Source organism: Erinaceus europaeus, chromosome 4, assembly GCF_950295315.1.
Source record: "Erinaceus europaeus chromosome 4, mEriEur2.1, whole genome shotgun sequence".
Taxonomy (NCBI): Eukaryota; Metazoa; Chordata; class Mammalia; order Eulipotyphla; family Erinaceidae; genus Erinaceus; species Erinaceus europaeus.
In genome coordinates, this window is record NC_080165.1 from 63,316,745 (window position 1) to 63,333,496 (window position 16,752).

General features: G+C 37.2%; 1 protein-coding gene across 1 annotated transcript in view; it reads right to left on the minus strand.

Moving 5' to 3' along the window:
- KIF6 (kinesin family member 6) overlaps positions 1-16,752 on the minus strand; it is a 538,059-nt gene that overhangs the window by 323,947 nt on the left and 197,360 nt on the right. Inside the window, exons 8-9 of the mRNA XM_060189745.1 lie at positions 9,507-9,650; positions 8,536-8,622 (exon numbers count right to left, since the gene is read on the minus strand). Coding sequence (XP_060045728.1) covers positions 8,536-8,622; positions 9,507-9,650 — 231 coding nt within the window. The remainder of the gene's footprint in view (positions 1-8,535; positions 8,623-9,506; positions 9,651-16,752) is intronic.

Consider the following 16,752-nt stretch of genomic DNA (forward strand, 5'->3'; position numbering starts at 1 on the left):
TGGGGGTGGTGGAGTCGTGACTTTATGAATCCATGGTTTCACCATTTTGGATAACATTTTTCATTTAGAAAGAGACAGAGAGGAAGGAAGAGACAGAGAAAAGGAGAAATACCAGATCTGTGAAGCTTCCTCCATTGCTGCTGCACTTTCATGTGTTGCACTTTCATGTGCATGCCAATTCAGGCACCCGATACAGTAATCTGTCTCTCTAATCTGCCTTTATATTTGCAAATGTGGTTGGGGGCCAGGTGGTGGCATACCTGGTTGAGTGCACATATTACAATACTCAAGGACCCAGGTTCAAGTCCCCAGTCCCCACATGCAGGGGAATGGTTTCCAAATGGTGAAGCAGTGTTGCAAGTGCCTCTCTATCTCTCCCTCTCTTATCACCCCCTTCCCTCTCGATTTCTGGCTCTCTCTGCCCAGTAAGTAAAATAAAGATAATAATACGATTTTTTTTTAATGTGGGCAGGGGGCCAAGCAGCAGTGAACCTGGTTAATCACTCACATTACAGCACACAAGGATGCAGGTTCAAGGCCCTGGTACTCACCTGCAGGGGAAAAGCTTCACGAGTGATGAAGCAGGGCTGCAGGTGTCTATCCCCCCCCCCCCGTCGATTTCTGGCTGTCTCTATCCAGTAGTAAATACACAAAAATATTTTTTAAATATGGTCAGTTTAAATAATACCTCACTGACCAGGAGAGATATTCTTAAGGTTCCAGGTTAGATCCCTGGCAAATGTCATATGCCAGAATCGAGTGGTGTTCTGATCTCTTCTAAAAACATAAAGGTTTGTAAAGTATGGTTACTTCACAAACAAAATTATTATTTTTTAAAATATAAAATACAAAAAAACTACTTAGTTCTAGTCAGCATTTTTATGATTGTTAGAGAGAAGCTTATCATCTTTGCATATGTATATTGACTGTTTAGGTTTCTTCTGTGAATTCCTTATACACATTCTTACTCCCCTTGTAATTGAGTTGTCTTTCTTTTTCCTTCACTATATGTTCTGGATATGAATCCTTTGTGAGTTTTATGCACATATTTCCTTATAGTGGAGTTTTTTTGTTAAGTGAATGTCTTATTTCCAATATAATTATTAACTTTTTTTATGTCTTCAAGAAAACTGATTTTACTTAAAACCATAGGAATGTTTTCTATATGTTCTTATAAAAACTTTAAACTTTGTCTTTCATTTACTTTGACTATAATCTGTAAGAAGTATCAGATATGGGCCTGATTTTAATTTACTTTTTTTTTTTCCTCCAGGGTTATTGCTGGGCTCGGTGCCTGCACCATGAATCCACCGCTCCTGGAGGCCATTTTTCCCCCTTTTTGTTGCCCTAGTTGTTGCTTTAATTTACTTTTATACCATTAACCATAAAAGGCTTGCTATCATAATTCTGTTATATAACATAATTTCCACATATAAATAAATGTGTCTGTCTCAGAGCTGTCTGTTAAAAAGATGCATCTATTTGACTATATGTATAAGAACTCTTATTTTAAATGATTTGTCATAAAAACTTGGCATCAAAATAGGACAAGCCACTTCCATCTTGTTCTTTTTCAAAATAAATTTGGCTGTTTTTTGCTCTTTCTTAAAAAATTTAGAACTGGGGCTGGGTGGTGGTGCACCTGGTTGAGCACTCATGTTACAATGTGCAAGGACCCAGGTCTAAGCCCCCAGTCCCCACCTGCAGGGGGAAACCTTTGCGAGTGGTAAAGCATGATTGCACATGTCTTTCTGTCTCTTTCCCTCTCTGTCTCTCCCTTTTGCTTGATTTCTGACTGTCTCCAATAAATAAATAAATAAAGATAATATAAAAAAAATTTTAAATGAACTTAAAAAATTTAGAACCAACTTGTAAAATGATAACACAGGCCATCCTCAAATTTTAAGTAGAAATAGTTAATTAAGATATTAATTTAAGACTTATCAAGATAATGATATTGATTTATCATGAACACTGTATATAGCTTTCTACTTAATCCTGCCTACAAAAATTGTATCATTTTTCTCTATAAATATCATGTATGTTTCCAATTAAATTACTTTCTAGAACTCTAAAGCTTTTGTTGCTATTGTAAGTGGAAAAATGTATTGTCTGATAGTTGGCTCAGATACACAGGAAAGCAATTCATTGTTATGTATGGTTTATGTACCATACAAGTAAATTTCTGAACATCTTCTTTTGGCTACATCATTAAATGCTCTTGGCAGTTCTAAGCCATCAGATTGTCTGCAAGTAATGACATATATTTCTTCTTTTCAAATTCACATACTTAATTTTCAACTCCATCATTGTCTTAGCTAGTATCTTTAGTGTTTAAGACATTCTTGTCTTGTTCAACCTAGTATCCTACCTTTAAAATATTTAGTGTAGTCTTGGGTTAATAATCTTTAAAAAATTAAGATTATTTACTTAAATTCATAGTTTTTAAAAAAGAAAGTCACTTTTTAATATGTAAATTTTATTTGTTCTTTTTTGAAGTTTTTTAATGAGAGAGAGAGAGAGACCCTAGAACACTGCTCAAGAGGACTGAATCTGGGATCTCAGAGTCTCAGGCATGAAATTTTTTTGTATAACTATTATGTTATCTCCCCATCACAGTTTTTAGTCTTTTCAATCAACTTGTAAATGTATAATGTTATCAAATACTTTTTTAGTATCTTGTGATATGCAGATAAATTTGTGATATGCTTCACAAATTTCTGTTCAACTAGGAAGGTGATGAATCACCTTAACTCATGTGATTATTTTGGGTATGAACTACTTCAAATATGTAAAAAAAAATGATACAATTTCTTGTACCTCCCTTTTTGCTTAAATAAATACCAGTGTACCTTTTACTTAATTTAAAAAACAAAACATCACAGAATCTTTTAAAGCCTCCTCTTTTAAAAAAATATTTATTTATTTATTCCCTTTTATTGCCCTTGCTGTTTTAGTGTTGTAGTTAGTGTTGTTGTTGTTGGATAGGACAGAGAGAAATGGAGAAAGGAGGGGAAGACAGAGAGGAGGAGAAAAAGATAGACACCTGCAGACCTGCTTCATCGCTTGCGATGCGACTCCCTTGCAGGGGGGAGCTGGGGGCTCCAACCAGGATCCTTAAACCGGTCCTTGAGCTTTGTACCACATGCACTTATCCCACTGCGCTATCTCCTGACTCCCTTAAAGTTTCCTCTTATGTAGTTCCCCTAAATGAATTCTTTATTACCATTATCCAAACATTCATTTTCTCATGATTTTTTCTCCTTTTATTACACAATGATACATTTTCTGGTGAGAAATTATACGAAAATTCAAGTAGGTCATAAAATCACTTATATTAATAAGCATATGAGCAAAGTGAAAAATCCTAAATCAAAAGCCAACAGGTTTAATCTAGCTTTTATTCTTTGAATATTTGGTAAACTTAAGAAAAATGAAACACTGAGTTTGGTCTTTCTCTTCCCTTATATCTTACGTTTTTTGTCTAGCTCTTAAAAAAAACTTTTTTTTTAAACAGATTTATTTGTTAATTATAGACTTAGATAGATTTTAATGTTGCTGAGTGGCAGAGATAGCATAATAGTGGTGCCAAATAACTTTCATGCCCAGTGTAACAAAGCCTCGGGTTTAGTCTCCTGCACCACCATAAACTAAAGCTGAGCGGCATTTTGATCTCTTTTGGTACCTCTCTCTGTCATTAAACTAAAACAACTGTGTAGGCGCCATGCTAATCTCTGTATCGTTTCAATTTTAGTATATCTAGTATATCTGCTACTGAAGTGGATATATATATATATATATATATATTTTTTTTTTTTTTCCTTTTCCTTTCCCTTTTCCTTTTCAGAGCACTGACTGTTCAGCTCTGAATTGAACCTGGGACATTGAAGCCTCAGACATGAGAGTTTCTTTGCATAACCAGAAGGTTCCCAGCTATGACCATGGAATGCAAGTTCTGACTGACAGGGATGCAGAGGTTACACAGGCTCCAGTGCTAACTATGAATAGACATGCACCCTAGGTCAGTTCGATGGGGCTTACAGTTAATGGTATTTATATACTCTTCCCATTATTTGGGAGCTTCTCTCTGCCCTGATCCAGCTTTCTAGTCCTATTCCCAACTCTAACTTTGCAATGTTAGCTATCAGGCTCAGGAAAAATTAGTAAAGTCATGGGCCCCTTGGAATATATCTAAAATAGGCTCCCTAGCTTTTTCCAACATAAAGACTGCAAATCTCATCTGCTATATTCTTAGGTTTCTGATTATTAAACAAATTGTTCTGCTTTATATCTTAATGCTTTTTCAGCCACCAAATTGTAGGTGCTATCATGACACCAACCTGACTTCCCAGATGATCTCACCAATATGTCCCAGAACCCTACCTCTTCAGAGCCCTGCCTACTAGGGAAAGACAGAAACTGGCTGGTAGTATGGATCGACCAGCCAATGCCCATATCCAGCAGAGTAGCAATTACAGAAGCCAGACATCCCACCTTCTGCATCCCATAAAGATATTTGGTCCATACTCCCAGAGGGATAATGAATAGGGAAACTTCCAATGGAGGGGATGCAATACAGAACTCTGGTGGTGGGAACTTATCTTATCCTACAATCTTGTTATCTCATCAATCATTATTAAATTAATAATTAAATTAAATTAAATTTAAATTAAAGATGAAAAATGCCCCAATAACAGGGCAAGAAGATTTTTATGTTTTTCTTGCATGTAGTTCAGTGTTATGTTTTTAAATAAATTATTTTGTTTATTTTTAATTTATTGCCATGAGGCCATTCAAAATAGTCTAATTTAAAAATATCTAAGGTATGTAAAGCTACATCCTTCTTTCTTCTAAATATTATTGTTTCAAACTGTGTCTTTATTCTTTTCTTCTTTATTTAATCTTCCTAGATATTTTTACTAGACTATTAAGCATAAACTGTAAATTTTATTGTTTCCCTCCATATCTTTCCTGTAGATTTTGTTTTAGTAATTTCACACCTTTTTAATTATTATTATTTTTAGATTTTTTTATTTATTCCTTTTTGTTGCTCTTGTTGTCTTATTGTTGTAGTTATTGAGGTCATTGTTGGATAGGACAGAGAGAAATGGAGAGAGGAGGGGAAGACAGAGAGGAGAGAGAAAGATAGACACCTGCAGACCTGCTTCACCGCCTGTGGAGCAACTCCCCTGCAGGTGGGGAGCCGGGGGCTCAAACCAGGATTCTTAGTGCCTGGTGTTGGGCTTTGCGCCAAGTGCGCTTAACCTGCTGCACTACCATCCGACTACCTACAACTTTTTATTTTTTATTATTTATTTTATTTTTTATTGCCCCCAGCTTTATTACTGGGGCTGGATGCCAGCACCACGAATCCTCTGTTCCTGGTGGACATTTTTTTCCTCTTTTTAAAATTGTATTTAATTTGATAGGATAAATTGAGAGGGGGAAAGGAGGTAGAGAGGGAGAAAGAAAGATAGTCACCTGAAGACCTAATTCATCACTTATGAAGTTCATGCCCTGTAGATGGGGAGCTGGGGCTGGAGCCTGGGTCCTTGCACATGGTAGCATGTGCGCTCAGTCTGCTGAGCGACCACCCAGCACCCATTTTTATGCCTTTCTTATTGCAGCATTCTATTACTTTGTTTACTTTAATGTGCATCTTCTAATTATTGCTTTGGTGGTTATCATGACAAGGGAAATCTACACATTTTTTTACTCAAGCCTACATGGGATAGAGCTTAGGAGATCAAACTTGCAGAGAAACTAGTTTGTTACGCCTATAGCCCAGGCTACAGCAAATAAGTTTCCCTATGCTAGTGGACAGACTTTTTTTTTTCCTGTCTATCTTTCACTAGTTTTATGTTGGTGGAAGCAAGATGTCTTAGGTTCGACTTCCACCTTCCAAAGTTTCAGGGCTTTGACTTCTGTTCCTCTGATATATACTGTTCCCTTTGATTTGAGGACAGTTGTAGACTCAGCTTTGATTCTGGGCTTTGTAGAAATCCCTTTCTTCCTTTCAAACTAAAATCTGTATTTCCAAAGACGCTTGTGAAATTTTATGTACTTAAGTTTCAGATTATCTATACCACATCAGGAGATCATAAATTCCAAAGAACATGATACTGAGTGATATGAATATGCCAGCCCTCCTAGAACTTCATTTAAATGCACAGAATTGAGTAGGCTTGCTATTTGCTTCTTTTCAGAAACATTTCTAGAATCATCAAGCTAAGCAGAATAAAAATTCCTAGACAGAAACTATGTGAGTCATCCATTTATATTCTCTATCTGCTACACTAATAGTGATGTTACCCTTTTCTACCTCAACTTAGGCTTGCAAAGACAAATGAAAAATTATTTTTCTGTCTTATTGAATATAAATCTAAAACAAGCTAAATTTCCTGGTTTTGAGAACATTACAGGCATGCCTCCCATCAAATACCTCCAGGAACTCTAGAAATTTCAACCCATGCCCATTCACCACCTGTTTACAATTCTCTTATCATCTTGAATCTTTGAAGTACCAGTACTTATAAAGAAAGCATGTCAAATTCTTGATTATTATATAAGGCTGACTTCACATTTGTCATTGCATTTTGAGATTAAGAAACCCTTCCTAAATTATGTTTTGGGTGATTTTTGAAGATAAATTTACAATTGTCACTTGTGCTGCAGCAATGTTCAGTACTCAAAACAATTTTAGAAGCACTTACAAAAGAGACCAGGAAACAAAACTTGTCAATTATCAGATTATTCTTCACCAGGATGACCTCAACAATTTGTTCAATTATCAGCTATTAGCATTTGACTCCAGATTTCTCCTTTCATTAAATCTCTGACAGACCCACATCAAACACACAATAATGTTTACCTTTTTTAAAACTCCTAAAGCTCCTTCAAAAGAAAAGACCCTCCAACTAAATTTTAGGGGGAAAAAATCTCCTAATGTTTAATATGTTTATTTTCCCTCACTTATTAAGTAATTTTTGTCTTCAGGCTAAAAACTCCTTTACTATCTTTGTCATTCTGCCAGGCAATGTCCCAAAGCTGCTGGCAGGGTAGAAGAAGCAGAGAAAACTATAGGAATTCACTTCCACTTGACTTGGGCCTTTGAATTCTGTCTTCCATTTCCAGCTGGGACACTGTGTGATGCTAGTGTCAGACCAAGGTTTGCAGTGGAACTAGATCCTGCCTAAGCCACTAGTTTCTCCAGAAGAGAATTCCATCAGGGGAGCTCAAGCTTCCTGAGGCAAGCAAGATAAAACAGATAGACTCATTATTCTTTCTTCCCTCCTTTCCCCTTTATTCTTTAATGGAATAATTTTTAGAGGAGGGAAGAAAAACATTCAAGAGGAAATAATTAATATGGGTAACTGAACGTGAGAATTTTTTTTTTGAAATTTGAGAAATTTGTAAATGAAGCACTATTTAGTTAAGACTTCATTTTTTTTTTTTTTTGGTAATGCATACTAGAGAATTCACAACAGCTTATTTTCTAGAGAATATATGTTTTTAAACTGGTTTTGGAAAGCAACATCATCTTTACTGTGATTTCTGAAAAACTGAAATATTTAATTTCAGCTTTTTTCAGTGTTGCCACAAGCTGCTTCAGTATTAAGCATTAAGGAGCAGTTGAAGCAAGATGGCTCAGTCAGAGTTGTGGCTGAGGTCTTGGTGGTGTCAAGAGGGATGACAAGGACAAGTATAAATCTCCTGTGCCAACTAGAGTCGGGGGAAAAGTAGAAGTAAACCAAAGGGACCAATTCTGTTAGCAAGCTGCTACTGCTGGTGACACCTCAGGGCTTGATACACATCTTAGAAGCAATGAGGGAGGAAGGGAGAGAGGAAGGACTATACACAAGGCACAAGCTACTGAGTCAGACTATCTGGTGTTTGAATCTTGAATTTTCTCTATATATTAGCACTGTGATTCTAAACAAGTTACTTAATATTCATGTGCTTCAGTTTTATGATCTGCACAGTGGACATACAGATGACATGTACTCAAATGGCTATGTAAAAATTAAATAAGTTGTGCCTGGATGGTAGCTCTCTGTCTTAATGAGGACCCAGGTTCTAGTCCCCAGCTCCCATGTGTAAAAGGAAAGTTTCATAATCTGTGGAGCAGTGCTACAAGCGTCTCCTGTCTGCCTCTCATTTTCATTTAGAAAAAAAAAAGTAAGAAGAAGAAAAAATATGGCCACGAGGAATGTGGAATTGTACAAACATCAAGCCCAAGCCTTAGAGATAACCCTGATGGCAAAAATAAATAAATAAGTGATTTTCTACAGTTCTGTATTTAAAACAGTATCTGATATAAGGTGTCTCATACAAGTTGATACAGTTCTGTATTTTTTTTTTGTTTCTTTATTGGGGGATTAATGGTTTGCAGCTGACAGTAAAATACAATAGTTTGTACATGCATGAGTTCTGTATTTAAAATAGTGTCTGATACAAGGTGCCTTGTCCCAAAATGTTAGCTAATCTTTGATATACTTTGATTATTTTTAATACAATCAGTTAAAAGTTGCTTACCAATCTGGGATCAACTTCTTCATTAAGAACAGCTTCATTCTTTATGAGTGCTACTCGCTGAGCAAATCTGCAGGTAGATATAGACTCCTAAGAAAGAAAAATAACTGCTCAATGTTACAGATAGGGAGATAATCATTATACAAAGATTAAAGACATATACCTAAAGAGTGTAATGTGTAAAATACAACAAAAATATGTATTCAAATTTGGGCACTTGTCCTCGAGTATTTTTCTTAATTAAAATGTTGTTGTGGCTTTATAAAAAGACAAATGCAAAAATGTGGGCTACCTCCATGTCCTAAGTGGCAAATGGTATGCATTTTTCAACTATTGATTTTTTAATGAGAACCAAAGATAAGTCATTCTCATAGAAGCTATCATAATCCACAGTCTTGAAAGACTACAAAAATATGTATTTGTAACAGTCCAAATAGAAAATAGAAAAGCTCTTTTGGGGATCTTACCATATACCTCAGCTTTGTTAGCCTTTTTAACAGGTATCTTGCCTTTTCCTACTTTTCTCTTCTGGAGAATGCCTACAGTCTAAATACTTAACTGAAATGCATGAAATATCAAGTGGCTATAAAGTCATTTGGCAGGCAAACTTGCCTATACATCTGGGCCTCTGTCCCCAGTGGTATACCTAGGTACACATCTTGAAGCTGTCTCCAAGGTAGCTAGTACTGGGAGAAAAACAGAGCAGGAGAAACTAAAGGCACTAACCCATCAGTAGGTCTTTCAAAATCAATGTCTGCATTTTCATCAAACATCTTGTGCTATGTGAAGTCAATTCTCAAATGGGTGATTATAATGATGCAAATAAGCCAAAGCTATGTGTTGTGTAGGATACTTATATACCTCTGAAGGCATACTATAACCATAGAGAAAACAAATGGAATCTCACTCAGGGGCTTAAAAAAAACTACCAATAAAAATTAAACTGGTGTCTTCAGAACAAAGAATCAACGCACATCAATATTCCTTTTCTCCAAAGACAGTGTTGCAATCATGGTTGTCATGCAGTTTCCTCCCAAACTGTCTCTTAGGACACTGGTCATCATGGAGTTCCTATAGGGAATGTGCAAGCGGTGTTTTTCCGAAAGGGCTATGATAACCTGCAACAGAGTAAAGATAATAAGGTAGTGGTGCTGACTTAGCAGAAAATGCACATCTGACAAATAACTGAGCTGCTACTGCTGTCAAAACAGAAAATAAAATAATAACTAGATGAGGGGAACAACCAGAACCTGAGCTCAGATACATATATTAACAATATCTGGTATAATAATGGTGAAAATGGAATGAAATTAATGTAGTACAGGCATAGTATTGTGAACCCTGTAATTTTGGAACAAATGTGCTTAGGTGGATATATTACTATACTATTTTCAGTCACTGTAAAATTCATATAAAAACTCAAAAGTAGGGGGCCAGGTGGTCGCACAGTAGGTTAAGTGCACGTGGTGCTAAGTGCAAGGACCAGCATAAGGATCCCGGTTCGAGCCCCCGACTCCTCACCTGAAGAGAGGTTGCTTCACAAGCGGTGAAGCAGTTCTGCAGGTGTCTACCTCTCTCTCCCCTTCTCTGGTTTCCCCTCCTCTCTGGATTTCTCTCTGTCCTATCCAACAACAACAATAACAACAAAGGCAAGAAATGGGAAAAATGACCTCCATGAGCAGTGGATTTGTAATGCAGGCACTGAGCCCCAGTGATAACCCTGGAGGCAAATAAATAAGTAAATAAATAAATAAGTACATAAAATGAAAAACTAAAAAGTAAAATGCCAAATTTTAAAAATACTACCAAAATTAATCTCCATGACCCAACTTTTTTTTTTAATTTATAAAATGGAAACACTGACAAGTCTATAGGATGAGGGTACAATTCCACACAATTCCCACCACCAGAACTCCGTATTCCATCCCCTCCCCTGATAGCTTTAACCCTCTGGGAATATGGACCCAGGGTCCCTGACCCATATTATGGTAGAAGTGGCAGAGAAGTAAATAAGAGCCATGAAAAGCAATACGGGTTAGTGAAGACCCCAAACTCAGGTGCCACATTGCCTAGATCCAAATTCTTGCCTGAGTTGAGCATGCCACTCAACATCTCAGTCTAAATCTCTACATTTACAACAGACACACACACACAGAGAGGGGGAGAGAGAGAGAGAGAGAGAAAGTCTTACCACATCAGTAGTTAGGATGGTTAAAAGAGTTATAAAGTTGTTGGAAAAGTCATGATCTATTTTTTTATGCAAAAATACATCATGGCGTTTCTGACAACCCTATAAATGTATGTGTGTGTATTTGCTAAGAATTTTCACTAATCTAACATATGATCAACACATTTTTGTCTGCACAGATGAATGCATGTGTGAATGAATGGATTAATGTCTCCCTGGAATGTAATACAAGGTTTAGTAGTATAGCATACGATTTGGGAAAAGTAGACTGTTACATAATTTGAAAGTAAGCAGGGGAAAGCACAGACCCAAGTCTGAAAGGCAAGTTGATAGCATGAAATGCTGAGCAGAAATCCAGACACTGAAAGTCAAGAGATTAAGTGAAATATCTGAAACAAACAAGATTAGAGCTTGAGGTCCAAACAGCAGACCAAAAAAAGGATAACCCTAATAGATGTGCAGAGCAGTTGATGTTATCGTTTAAGATTCATCAACTAAGTAGCTAATAATGTTGTAAATACTTTGAAATTCTTTCATAAAACAAATTTTAGTATTTACCCCACTCTAAGTTAACATTGTTAGTCAACAGCTTTCTTGACAAACTAGATGGCTAGAAGGAGAATGTGCTTATCAGACCCCCTGGTTAGATCTAATTGTGTGTTAGTTAATTTGTTTTTCATTACAACAGAACATGGCATTGACTCTAGCTTTAATAATAAGGAAAATGCTGTGATTTGTGTACTTGAAAGGCTTTAAGTTGGAAATTACCCAAAGGATCAGTGTTACCACTAAGGACTTACACATTGCTCATATCTCTGCTCTATCTTCCACAACAAAAAGGTCAGTCTCACACCAAAAAACCAAATGACCCCATCCAAAAATGGGCAGAGGATATAAACAAGACATTCACTTCAAAGGAGATCCAAAAGGCTAACAAACATATGAAAAACTGTTCCAGGTCGCTGATTGTCAGAGAGATGTAAATAAAGACAACATTGAGATACCACCTCACTCCTGTGAGAATGGCATACATAAAAAAGGACAGCAGCAACAAATGTTGGAGAGGCTGTGGGGACAGAGGAACCCTTCTGCAGTGCTGGTGGGGGTGTAAATTGGTCCAGCCTCTCTGGAGAGCAGTCTGGAGAACTCTTGCAAGGCCAGACATGGACCTTCCATATGGAAGGTAATTCCCAGTAATTCCTCTCCTGGGGATATACCCCAAGGATTCCATAATGCCCAACCAAAAAGATGTGTATACATCTATGTTCATAGCAGCACAATTCATAATAGCTACAACCTGGAAGGAACCCAGGTGCCCAACAGCAGATGAGTGGCTGAGAAAGCTGTGGTACATATACACAATGGAATACTATGCAGCTATTAAGAACAATGAGCCCACCTTATCTGACCCATCATGGACATAGCTAGAAGGAATTATGTTAAGTGAGTTAAGTCAGAAAAATAAAGATGAGTATGGGATGTCCCCACTCATCAACAGAAGTTGAGAAAGAAGAACAGAAAGGGAAACTAAAAGCAGGATCTGATTAAATCGAGAGCAGGGCACCAATGTAAAAACCCTGTGGTGAAGGGGAGGGTAGCCATTGGGCTTCCCAGCACGGCAGAGGGTGGGGGGGTAGGAGTGGGGGTGGGGGTGGGGTTGGGTGGTGGGGATGGGACACAGTTTTTTGGTGGTGGGAGTGATGTTTATGTACAATCCTATTGAAGTGTAAACATTATATAAACCACTATTTGATTAATATGAGAGGCGAAAAACTGATGATATGTCTAGAACTTCTTAAAACACAGAATGAGTCTTCTTAATACATAGGCTGTCTTTGATATGTTCTCTCCCAAAAGCCTAGACTAGGGAGAACAGAAGCAACCGGTAGTATAGCTATACACAAGATGCTGGATACTATACCCCAAACCCTATCAAAGGGACTTTCCAAAGTTAACCCTATCACCAAAGAATGTGATGATAACAATAACTATCCATTGTCTTCTTGAACCCTAAGACAACAGGAACCTCACATTTCCACTATAGAGCCTATATTTCCCCCAGTCCTGAAACCTTAGGGTGGGGCCTACTTTTCTGCATGCTGCTCTCAATTCAAATCAAATAATATTGCATCCGCGGATCGCAACCTAATCAGCGCTACGAGTGCCACCCCAGCATGCTTCACTTCAGACTGTGACCAGAACTTCAGGTGTGGAATGACAACCCTTCAGCTTCATCACTCGGGTGAGATCTTTCCTTTCATAGTATTCTCTAATTCCATTCCAGGTGTTCCACTCCCCAATAAAGTCCCCAAACCTAGATATAGCCCATGTCCCCTGAGATAGAGCATAGGTTCACCCGTGCCCATAAACTAGGGGGAAAATATATACCTGAAAGCAGAAGTACACAAGAGCATGCAGGGAATACCCCACAACACCTCATCTGCACTATTCCAGTCTTTAGGTCCATCATTGTTTAACAATTTGTTTGGCTTTGTATGTTAACTCTCTTTTCAGCCACCAGGTTCCGGATGCCAGGGAGATGCTGACCAGATTTCCCTGGACAGACAACCCCATCAATGTGTCCTGGAGCTCCACTTCCTCAGAGCCCCACCCTACTAGGGAAAGAGAGAGGTAGACTGGGAATATGGAACGACCAGTCAACGCCCATGTTCAGCGGGGAAGCAATTACAGAAGCCAGACCTTCCACCCTCTGCAACCCACAATGACCCTGGATCCATACTCCCAGAGAGATAGAGAATGGGAAGGCTATCCGAGGAGGGGATGGGATATGGAGATCAGGTTATGGGAATTGTGCGGAATTGTACCCCTCCTATTCTATGGTTTTGTTAATGTCTCCTTTCTTAAATAAAAAATAATAATAATAATAACAAACAAACAAAAAAGAAATCAAGAACTAACTGAAACTCTAAAACAAAACTCACTCATGTTGGACAACTAGCAGATGTTGCCTCTGACACTGATTTCTATAGAGGGAGAGAACAAACACTGTTAGCAGTTCTTGACTTGATATTTGGTCTGAGATGGAGGGTCACACCAGGGTCACTCAGTGAGGTTTATGGTTGGAAAAATATGCATGTCTCTTTCTTTTTCCTCCAAGGACTTGACTTCTAGGGCTGCGATATACCCTGTTATTGTGGCTTAGCATGGTTTTTTAAGGACACATTTTGGAAAAAGTACTGCATACACAAGGAAAACTCTAAAACCAGCAGTACTTTGGCAAACAGAAAGTTATTTACTTATGAGAATAATAAAGTGTATTCAACTCAGCAAGGTTGTATCCCCAAGAACATGTATAAGGTCTCACAATTATGCCCACTAGGGCAATTCCAATTCTTCATAGAATTTTTGTAATCAATGTGGGTTAATTAAAGTTAGAATGGATACTCATTTATCATTCTTTTAGACCATCTCCATATTCAATATTGAAATTGAGATAAAGGGAATGTAATTAATCACCAACATATATGCTAAAGTCTATTACAGCATTTATTTTACTCTATTGTAAGAATTTGCTTATATGCTTTGCTCTTTTGCTACTATCATGGAAAACATGATAGCACTGAGCACTTCTCAATCCCCATTGCCTAATTTAAGTCATAGCACACATTACACAAACAATCAAATGAATGAAGTTAATTAAATTGAATTGTGTTACACATCCTGCCCCATTAGCTACATAATAAAGTACAAGATAAATAAAATTTTATGAGGGGCCGGGAGGTGGCACACATATTATAAAGTACAAGGACCCAGGTTCAAGACTTTGGTCTCTACCTGCAGGTGGATAGCTTCACAAGTTGATGAAGGTTTCTCTATTTTTCTCTCTGCCTTCTCAATTTCTCTATGTCTCTAATAAATAAATAAAATATCATAAAAAAGAAAATTCAATTATCTAAGATCTTGTGTCTCAGGAGGTGGTGCAGTGACTAAAGCATGAGGTTCCTAGTTTAATACTTAGCATTGCCTGTGCCAGAGTAAAGCTCTGGCTCTTGTTCTCCCTCTGACCCTCTCTACCACTAATTAGCAAGTAAACATTTTTAAAAGATAGAAAACCTATAGGTCCAGGGGAGTAGCACAGTGTCTATATAAAAACCATTCACACCTGATGCTCCTGGGTTCAATTCCTGGCACTACCAAAATCCAGAACTGAGCAAAGCTATGGGGAAAAAAAAGAGAGAGAGAGAAAAAAAAACTTGAATTTTGTTGTTTCAGTAACAGTATCTGCTTGATCTTTTGATGATTTATACACTGTGTATTTTTTGGCTCTCTCATTTTCTTCTCTTTATGTGCATGAAATTCCATAATTTTTCACCCAGTCAACTACTTTCTCACTAGTTGCTACATATCTACAATGCTGCAGTTTTCCATATTAATGAAAATTTTATTCAGTAGTATTTACTTTCATGTTAACCTTTTTCTCCTCCTTTCCCACTATCTCACAATATAACCTCTCTGAAACCTGTTTATCAGTGTAAACAGTTACCACCAGATGGAGTGATATGGTGGGTGAAGAAAGGTACATGCAGAGTCAAAGGTCAATAATATGTGAAGGTACCTGTGACCCTGGGCAAACTGACCTCATCTGACCAGCTAACAGGCTCACAGTTCCCACTGCATGGAGTGCTCTAACCCCATGCTTGCCTGGCTCGGACTGTCCTGGTCTTCAGGGATCTATTTAAAATCAGCCCCAAGAGAGCCTTCACGAACTCTCACCTCCTTGGTCCAAGTCTGATACCCTTTTTTAAGTTCTTCTCACGCCTTGGTTTTGTCTCCATAGTTCTCACCTTTTTTACAGCCACATATTGGTGACAATTTACTCAAAACATAAAATATATGAAAACAATAATGTGTATGAGTCATGGCCCAGTGTTTTAATATATTTTTGTTAGATGAATAAACGAGGAATACACATCAAATAGCATATATTGATAGCTGCCAAAACTACCCAAAGGAGCCAATGTTATAAGAATTTTGAAAGGAATAGTGGAAAGAGGAATAGTTTCAAATGACAAGCAGCAGCTTGTGAAGAATGAACAAAAAGAAAACATTAGAGGTAGAACTTTTCTTGAGTCATGTCAATGAATGATCACAATTAGTAGAAATTTGTATTCAACAAATGAATCTAATTTTTTAACAAGAGATGCACATAACTGAAATTAGCACAGATAGTGCTACTATCAGAGAAAACCTTCTGCATCCCACAGTGACCTTGGGTCCATACTCCCAGAGGGTTAAAGAATAGGAAAGTTATCAGGGGAGGCGACAGGATACAGAGTTCTGGTGGTAGGAATTATGCAAAGCTGTACCCCTCTTATCCTATGGTTTTGTCAGTTTCCTTTTTATAAATAAAAAATTTAAAAAATAAAATATAATACCATATGTGAGAAATTTTTAAAAAGTAGGTATATTTCATTGAAACAAAATGCCTTCATACAATCCATTATGTTCTTATATCGATGTTTTTTAAAGTATCCTATTAAGCAAAAAGTCCTGTTAAGCCTAGTTAGTATGTGATATTTGAGCAAGAATGAGCTCTAGAATGCTGACTCTTGTTGGAAATGCTAAAATGTTCTGAACACCACACAGGCCTCTCTTTGGGAGCTACATTATTTGGATTCATTTGTCAGATCCTAACTGTGTAAGTCTTGCACAGATGAATCTCCCCTAGGCTTCCATCAAATTATTCTTCGATTTACTTGACCACTAGAAGGATTTTTAACATCAGGGCAACAGCGGTTTCAAAAGGTTTAACAGGCAGTTTTAAAAGGTGGTTTTTTTTATTTGTTTTTTCAAATCTGTGAACCACCATTCATTACAAAATCCTTCTACTATGCTAATGTGCACTGTGCTTCTTCACTTCCGTTTTTTTTTTTTAAATCTCATGTTGTCTTTTTATTTTGTTTATTTTTCTTTTTTTAGAATCTGGAAGTAGTTGCCATCTTTAATATTCAACACCCAAAATACAAACAAAGCTGAAAACAGAATTCAAGAAATCATCTAATTCAATTCAT